This window comes from Physeter macrocephalus, chromosome 12, assembly GCF_002837175.3.
Source record: "Physeter macrocephalus isolate SW-GA chromosome 12, ASM283717v5, whole genome shotgun sequence".
Lineage (NCBI taxonomy): Eukaryota > Metazoa > Chordata > Mammalia > Artiodactyla > Physeteridae > Physeter > Physeter macrocephalus.
In genome coordinates this window covers 51,025,529-51,034,881 of record NC_041225.1, presented here as the reverse complement: position 1 = coordinate 51,034,881, position 9,353 = coordinate 51,025,529, and the positions used below count along the sequence as shown (strand labels likewise).

The window sequence follows — 9,353 nt, the reverse complement described above, 5'->3', positions numbered from 1 at the left end:
AAAAAGAAACGAAATTGAATTATTTGCAGTGAGGTGGATGGACCTAGAGTCTGTCATACAGAGTGAAGTAAGTCAGAAAGAGAAAAACAAATACTGTATGCTAACACATATATATGGAATCTAAAAAAATACAAAATGGTTCTGAAGAACCTAGGGGCAGTACAGCAATAAAGATGCAGACATAGAGAATGGACTTGAGGACACGGGGAGGGGGAAGAGTAAGCTGGCATGAAGTGAGAGAGTGGCATGGACATATATACACTACCAAATGTAAAACAGATAGCTGGTGGGAAGCAGCCGCATAGCACAGGGAGATCAGCTCGATGCTCTGTGACCACCTAGAGGGGTGGGATAGGGAGGGTGGGAGGGAGACACAAGAGGGAGGAGATATGGGGATATATGTATATGTATAGCTGATTCACTTTGTTATAAAGCAGAAACTAATACACCATTGTAAAGCAATTATACTCCAATAAAGACGTTAAAAAAAAAACACTCAGGGCATTTCACATTTAACTACATAGTTTTACCCTACTGACTAAGAAATGTGTGTTTGCTCTGATATTTAATACCTGAATACTTCAAGGTTAGCCAGAAATAGTCTGATGAAAGAAAAAAGGGAACTCTGCTGCCCAATCATATGTCAGTAAAGAAGTAGTACTCTAGGTACATGTACGTGCTCACATGCACACACACCCACACGTGGACAGGAGGTGACTAGTGTGGAGCCCACAGAGTGCTCCATAATGTAATCCCATCTCTCGTGGATTTCATCACAAATAGATAGAAGGGGGAAAAGTTCCATAAAGTTTAAATGGTAGTGAAGTAATTCTAGCAACCACACACTAAACTTCTATTTCCTAAACAGAGTGAACAAGAGGTGGTTCTCTGTGTAAACTTCACATGCTGGACTAATGAACAAAGCACGCAAAACAACTCAGTTTTCTCAAAAGCCAAACAACTGTTGAGCTCATACCCCAATGAAGTCAGTTAATCTTACCTTGACAAAAGGTGTTGTTAACCCGTTTATAACCTTGTAGACATTCCATCATTTGATTATATCCATGATAAGCTGTAAAGAAGAAACAGTTATGTTACATGCTTAGTTTAAATTCTTACAACCCTAAACTACTATATGTGATAACCAAAGCCATATAAAGCATCAGTGATCTTATTTCTAAGATACCAACCCAAGGTATACGCATTCCTTTCATATTTTCCTTGTTTTTCAGTATACCTCATATTTTGCAACAGACATAAATCTCAATTAGTTGTCAATCTTGATTATGTTAGTTCAAAGAATCATAAGACTGTTCTATATTTTCTTCCAATTAGTGATTATTTATTACCAAAAAAAAAAAATCAATTCCTCCCCAATGATTAACTACAGGCAGTTGAATTTTCTTATAAATTCAGAGAGGGTGACTATACATCTTGGTCTGCCTCGGACAACCCTTGGTGATACTTTTGCTCCAGCAAAGTTCATCAATTGCACTCCATTTCACTCTTAAAAGTGTCCCAGTTTAGACAATAAATTATACGCTCGCCTCATTTACAGGCTCACATATTCCAGTAATGAGCTGATTCTTTATACCATGAAGCTGGGAAGAACAGAAGGTGAGGAGAGGAAGCTGGGAGAGGTGAAGGGCTGCTGTGATCAGCTGTATGGTTCATCAACTCAGAAAACTCATCAACAATACAAATGTCGCGGTCACCAATTTATCAACAAAATCCTAGTCACTGAAATTCTGACATCCTAACGTGATACCCGAGAACCTTTCTGGTATAAGTTCTGGGACCAAGCTGACCTAGGTTCAAATCTTGGCTCTGCCACCTTGGAAGACAAGCTTCCTGGGTTTCAAATGGAATTCTGTACAATGGGAGTATTCCCAAGCTGTTGAGCAGGTCAGGGTTGTTGTGGAGTTTAGAGATAATTTATGCAAAATGCTTACTGCAATGCCTGACAAAAATAAGCCCAGATATCATTGTTTCCTGCAATAAGGTGTTATTTTATTAAGATAATGAGCAACAGAAGATAGGCTGTCATCAAAATAGGATGAATGGTCAAACCACTTCGAAGACCTGAACAGGGAGTAAAAAAAAAGAAAGTTGCAAGTAAAATGGAAATTTTCTTTTGAAAAATATAATTATTTTTCCCCTAACACATGCTCTTTATTCTCACCACTAGTGAACAGCGTGAGTATTTACTAGTGGCATTCATCTCCCCTATTACTTCCTTTCTTTGACGTATTTCTCCTGCCAGAAAATGGTTAAAGTGAGGAATCTGGGAATAGTGTGTTAAAAGAAAAAAGAGGTTGGTACAGGGGGAGTCACCCATTCAGCCTCTTGGCCACATGTCCAGTCTTATCCCATATAACAAGGACACCCTGTAGCAGGTTACCTACAGAGACTGTGCGATCTCTGTCTGTGAATTGTTCAAAGGCAAAAGAGAGATCATATCTTGTTTAAAAATTAACAGTCATCTACTTAAGGCAGAAAGCGCTGGACCAGATGATCTTAAATTCTTCTTCCGTTTAGAATTTGATGCTAATTTTCTTCTAAAAATGTTTAAAGGACAAGCGACTTGTTCAAAACAAGTACATTTTTAATGGAGTACAGACTCTCTAATGAAATTATTTGCAGATTTAAAATTATGTTTTCACAGTAAGAACTGATCAGCAATGAAAGGTCCTTCTGTATGTGGCTAAACAAAAACTTCAAAACATTAAATAAAAGCCACCTGAAAACTGAATTTTGAACTACTTCGAGTGAAAAAAAAAAAAAGGTATGGAACACAGAACCCTAGCGTCTAAAGCCAAGAAAAGTCTGCTCTTTTCCAAAACGAGTATGATTTAGATTAGTACCAACCAAGGCAAGTTTGTTAAATGACACAGGAAGAATGTGACCCTGAGTGTGTTTCTTGGGAGTGAGTCACATCGTAGGACGGCACAAAAGGAGTAAATGTCAATATGTTAATAGTTTACTTCATTCATAATCTGCATTGCTCTTCGTGAAACAGAATCAATGTCTTCAATTTATACATTAGGCGAGCCCATATATGACCTTAATTTCATCAGCATTTAGTTAAAAGTGAGAGCAACTTTGTACCTTCATGTTCTACTTAAATTATCATATTAAGATATAAAACCATATAAAGCAGTAAATTTATCCCCAGATGATAAAATTCTAGATAGAAAATGATAGAAGGTCGGGAGTTAGGGATTAAAAACCAAAGCAAAACAGAAAAACACAACAGTATGATTCCTTTTACTCTTAACTTCTGTCCCTGTCTTGAAACGCTGGGATTTGGAAATAAGAGGAAAGAGAAAAAGCTAAATAAGGAAAAGATACACAGAGAAGGGGAGAAATGGAAAAGAAAAATAAGAGATAAAATGGAAAAAGTATTAGTGAACATAAATGTAGCCCCAAAACCAAGCTGTAAGAATTGGACTTCTCTTTCCTCAGCCCTTAGACTTAGCAGTGGGAAACATACCACCCTTCACAATATTCCTGAAGACAAACTTACCCAAAAATGAAGGGAAGACATTTTTAAAAAGGCAATGCTTCTTTAACATTTTAAATATAGACTCGTTTCATGATCCATAAGACTCCACAGCAAATGACAGAGCTGGAGTCAAACTCAGGTCTACCTAACTCTAAACTCCATCCTCTTGAAATCATACTAAACGTCCCTTAAAGGTCCCTTCAGTCAGGTTGCCACAATAATTTTAGGCAGACGGATCTTTCAGTGAGGCAGGACCATCACACTCAACCCACTTGCTGGAAATTCACGTTGCTAATCATTACTGAAACTCAGAGAAAGTCCACTGGGGAAAATGTCTCAGTACTGAATGTCCTTATTTATGTGGTTTTTTTCCCCCCTATATGAAGAATTCATTAACTATCAGAAACTTTAGTAGGTGTTTCCAAAAATTATTCCTCTAAAGGAAGATAGGAGCAATTATCAAGAAAATAAGTGAAATTAACGTAGACATCAAAAGATTTAGAGAATATGTAAGTCTGAAAGACAAGGAAGAGAGACAATTTATTTAAAACAAATTATGATGGCGATGGAAGAACAGTATGTAAGACAGACCTATGGAGCAGTGATTCTAAAATGGCAGATTCTAGATTGAACACGTTTAAAAGGCAGTTGAGAATATCAATCAAATCAACAGACATTTAAAGAAGGGTAAATAAAACTTATCCAATTGAAGCCAATGAAAAATTCCTTGCAGCATAAACTATTAAAAAAACTATAGAAATCTTCAATAACACAAAGCAAAAGATGATGAGGAGAAAAACATCACTTGCTTTCTTGGCAAAAACACGATGAACAAGAGGAAAAAAGCTCAACTTAAAACAAGTTACCTCTGGCTTTCTGAAAAGTATCAGAAAAACTGTGAAAAAAGTAATAGAAAGATGTACATCTGGATTTATTCACTTCAACAGGTTCTGAACAACAAATTTTATAGACTAAATGCATGTGGGTGTCAGAAGAGATTCATGTCATGAAAATGTGATAGTTTAACAGTAGCAACTAAGAGGAAAAGGAGAAAAGCACTGTGTCCTAGTGATTGTAAGTTTCTCTTTCACAAATCAGCAATCATTCGTTTCTCCATTTTAGCTTTTCCTTTCAGTGAAATTTGAAAACCTATTGTGTAATAAAAACTACAAGAGAGGGCTTCCCTGGTGGCGCAGTGGTTGAGAATCTGCCTGCCGATGCAGGGGACGCGGGTTCGTGCCCCGGTCCGGGAAGATCCCACATGCCGCGGAGCGGCTGGGCCCGTGAGCCATGGCCGCTGGGCCTGGGCGTCCGGAGCCTGTGCTCCGCAACGGGAGAGGCCACAGCGGTGAGAGGCCCGCGTACCACAAAAAAAAAAAAAAAAAAAACTACAAGAGAAGTCGTGGATATTAATAAAAATTTCATTTAAGGAATGTAATTTAAGAAATAGCAACTGCTCTGACTTTTTATAGGGTTTGGAACATTTAATTATCATTTTAAAAGAGATCTTATTTTTCTTTCACCTCAGAAAACAGAGCCTACTTATAGCACATCCCCTTTCTAAAGACTTTTGTTTTTTTTTTTAAATAAGTAATCCAGCTGGACAAGGCAACTGATAACTGTGTTTATTAAAAAACAGAATCCATGTGAAAGCTTTCTCAGACTTGCACGGTTTCTGAAAATGCAAATTATCACACTACGTTCTACAATTCAGTGCGATTCCTTTGAAGTCTAATGTCTCACCATTAAAACCGTAATCATAAGGAAACAGATACGCTACATTAACCTGCAAAGGAATGATGAAACGTCACTTACACGGCTTCTTGGGGCATTTCTGGCATTTATGAAAGCCCCAGGAGGTACCCACGGTTCCACAGCAGTCCTCCTGCTTTGAAAGGCCAGGAAGCGCTTTGCCACACTGCAATGATGAGGTGTGAAATACAAAGGTTAATTGAATGCAGGATGCCCAGCTCCAGAGCACTGCTGTGCTTCACAGCCACATTATAAAACAGTTCCCTTGTTATTGACACAGAACGGGGTGGTGGGGGGGCCGGCAGGGAGACCTCTAAAACCTCAGAACAAAACACCAGCACACAATCAATGCCGTACTCAAGTAAACATGCATATTTCCAAGAGCTCCTTGGCATTTTTAGGGTCTTCAGAAAACCTGTGACTGTTCAGAGCACTTTATAAAACTTAACTTTCCGATGCCATTTTTTCCATAGTAAGAACCTCAAAACTTAAAAGGTAAACATTTTATAGATAACTAATAAGAACCTACTGTATAGTACAGGGAACTCTATTCAGTACTCTGTAATGATCTATATGGAAACAGAATCTAAAAAAGAGTGGATATGTGTATATGTATAACTGACTCACTTTGCTGTACAGCAGAAACTAACACAACATTGTAAATCAACTATACTCCGATTAAAAAATTAATTTAAAAATTTTTTTTAAATTAATAAAAGATAAACTTTTAAAATTTGAGTTTTAATTGTCTGTTGAAATCTCTGCCGTGGACATTCAGGGAACAGAGCTGTAAGGGTGAGGCGTGTACAGAGACCCTGAGAATGTGGCCCAGATCCCACCTAAAGAGGCCATTGGTCCTCCTGTAACACCAAGGCCTGGGCAGGGACAGGGTATGATCACGGGCTGAGCCAGATCAGCTCTGGACAAGACAAAGGCTCCAGGCATCCAAGCAGCCTGACCCAGGGAAGTTAGCCAAGCTAGGAAGGTGCTGGCAGGTTTAAGTCAGGCCAGCAGGCAGAAAAGCCAGGCGTAGAGGCCACCTGAGCAACACGAGTTGACAGATGTGAAGATCCATCTCACCTTTTGGTCAACCAAGGTCAGAAGAGGCTGAGAGGCAGGATCCTAAAGTGAGACCAACTCAGTGGGGTTGGGAAGGCTCTAGGACAACAGATTCTGCTCTGTGTACGGATCTGGAGACCAGCTGTGCAGGAAGGGCCACCTGACTCCTCATCCTTATTGTGCAGGCTAAGCCCACGCCCCAGATCTAAGGGGTCCCTCTGTCTTCCTCTGCCTCAGTCTCTGTAAGATTCTCCAAATGGTTTCCAGAGTCATCTTTCCAAAGACAAGTCTGATCACATCACTCTGATTGAAAACCTTCAACGACTCTCCACTGTCTGAAGACTGCAACCTTCCTAGCATGATACATGGGACCTTCCTGTTCTCACCTTAGACAATCTTTCTCTCTGTCCCCTTCCACCTCTCTACATCCATCCTTCAGGAACACCAAAGGACTCCTTATCTTCTGTACAAACTGTCTTTCCAAAAGCCGTTTCTCCTCTCTGGAACACCCTTCCTTCTTTTGCCTGGAGAAACTTTCTTTATCCCTTAATCCCCAGCCCTGCAGAACCCTCACCACGAAGCCTCCTGTCTCCTCAATTTCAGCAAGTTCCTCCAACCATCCCCTCTACTCCAGGGCACTTTCTACACAATTCCACTGCTTCCACTATGCATTTTAATTAAACACAGATGTATCTTATTTATATCCCAATACACAGTACACATTGCAAATAAATGCTCAATAAATGTGGAAGAAAGGAGCAAACAACCTGAGGAACTAGGAAACAAACAAACTAGTTGCCATCCATTCAAGCAAGCAGTGGTTCTGGAAAAAACCATGGAAATTAGCAAACTCGCCCAGGCTAGCAAGCAGAACTCAGGGACAAAAAGCTGGGGCAGGTGGTGACTCGAAGAAGGGCAGCAGTGAGTAGACACCAGTCACCTGGCAGGCCTCCAGGGACAGCACTGCTTTCCCACCAGGTCCACCCATGCAGCATTCCCAACGAGGCTCTAAGTAACTACATGTCCCAATTGTAAAACAAAACCAGAGAAGGCTCAGCTCGGCTAATGAAGGTTTTGTTACATCATAGCTTTGAATTCCTTAGGTTTTTGTGGTTTTTAATGATTTCAACAGGATGTTGTATGCTCTCCAAAAATAGCGTATGATAAGCAGGAGGAGGGGAGGTGGGAAAAGGGGAGATGGGAGTGTGAACACTTGTACAAAATGGAGAACCTGAGGGAAGAAGAGCACATACTGGCTGCATTGAGGTAGTTCCCAGACTCCTTTAGCTTAATCACAGAAGGCTTAAATCTGAAATATGAAGCACGGAAGAAAGAACAGTGCTCCAGGCATAAGACTGGAAACAAAATGATTATGTTAAGAACACAGAGGTCTCTACTGTTGCAGTCCACTGCCAAAGTTTGCTTATGGTTTATTTCCAGTTTTATCAGTCAGATTTACATAAGACACCAGTGCACATCACATGTAGTCCATTCTTGTCACAGACTCTCTAGGTTCTTCCCTTCATCAAGCAAAACTCTCAACACTTGCCGATTTTATATGCTCTAAATTTTAGTAGCAGTTAAAATCCAATTTTCACCTTGGATTCCTAGAATGTTTTATTTGGGAGGGCAAAAATAAATCATTTTTCCCGCCCAGGCCTCAAAAAAGGTACAAGGATTTCATTAAGGATTCAGGCCACTTTATCGCATGGCTTTGTTTTGCGGGTCCACCAACCAGAGCAGCACAAGCCATCCAAATCGATTAAATAAATGGCAGCGTAGGTGGTACGATGACACTGTGTGTTCTTCTCAAAACTGGGTCTGCACAGTATGAGGACAGACTGCAAGGGATGAAACCAGGCTTGTAACAAGGCACAAGGTTTCATGTACGCCCCTTTAGTTATTTAACGATGCAGAGACTTCAACGTGTAGCTAGAAACTCCACCTGAGACATCTTTGTGGCCTGATGAGGGCTCTCACACAAGAGACTACCCAGCACCACTACATCTTACCTGGATGTAGGAAGCATCTAGAGTAAAAGAAGGTAGAGGAAGAATCTCCCCTCCACACCAGAAGGCCACATTGGAGACAACCACATTGACAAGGATGTAAGAATCTGGGATGACCTTCTCTCAGAAGGGAAGATTCTACTTCTCCATGAGACATTATCACATGGACACAGGCTGACTCTACTGAACCACATTTTTATTCCCAGATTAAAGTGATTTTTACAACTTAAAAATACAAATGAGAGAAGGCAGGCAGCAGAAGAAGAACTACAATCCTGCAGCCTTTGGAAAAAAACCACATTCACAGAAAGACAGACAAGATGAAAAGGCAGAGGGCTATGTACCAGATGAAGGAACAAGATAAAACCCCAGAAAAACAACGAAAAGAAGTGGATAGGCAACCTTCCAGAAAAAGAATTCAGAATAATGATAGTGAAGATGATCCAGGACCTCAGAAAAAGAATGGAGGCAAAGATCGAGAAGATGCAAGAAATGTTTAACAAAGACCTAGAAGAATTAAAGAACAAACAAACAGAGATGAACAATACAATAACTGAAATGAAAACTACACTAGAAGGAATCAATAGCAGAATAACTGAGGCAGAAGAATGGATAAGTGACCTGGAAGACAGAATGGTGGAATTCACTGCTGTGGAACAGAATAAAGAAAAAAGAATGAAAAGAAATGAAGACAGCCGAAGAGACCTCTGGGACAGCATTAACTGCAACAACATTCGCATTATAGGGGTCCCAGAAAGAGAAGAGAGAGAGAAAGGACCAGAGAAAATATTTGCAGAGATTATAGTGGAAAACTTCCCTAACATGGGAAAGGAAATAGCCACCCAAGTCCGGGAAGCGTAGCGAGTCCCATACAGGATAAACCCAAGGAGAAACACACTGAGACACACGATAATCAAATTGGCAAAAATTAAAGACAAAGAAAAATTATTGAAACCAGCAAGGGAAAAATGACAAATAACATACAAGGGAACTCCCATAAGGTTAACAACTGATTTCTCAGCAGAAAC

At 40.0% G+C, this 9,353-nt stretch overlaps 1 protein-coding gene across 8 annotated transcripts in view; it reads right to left on the bottom strand.

Annotated features, from left to right (window-relative positions):
• Positions 1–9,353, bottom strand: part of LOC102973572 (latent-transforming growth factor beta-binding protein 1) — a 259,508-nt gene that overhangs the window by 185,004 nt on the left and 65,151 nt on the right. For all 8 annotated transcript variants that reach the window (XM_055089108.1, XM_055089107.1, XM_055089111.1 and 5 more), the window contains exons 4-5: positions 5,321–5,423; positions 1,001–1,072 (exon numbers count right to left, since the gene is read on the bottom strand). In XM_055089108.1, coding sequence (XP_054945083.1) covers positions 1,001–1,072; positions 5,321–5,423 — 175 coding nt within the window. The remainder of the gene's footprint in view (positions 1–1,000; positions 1,073–5,320; positions 5,424–9,353) is intronic.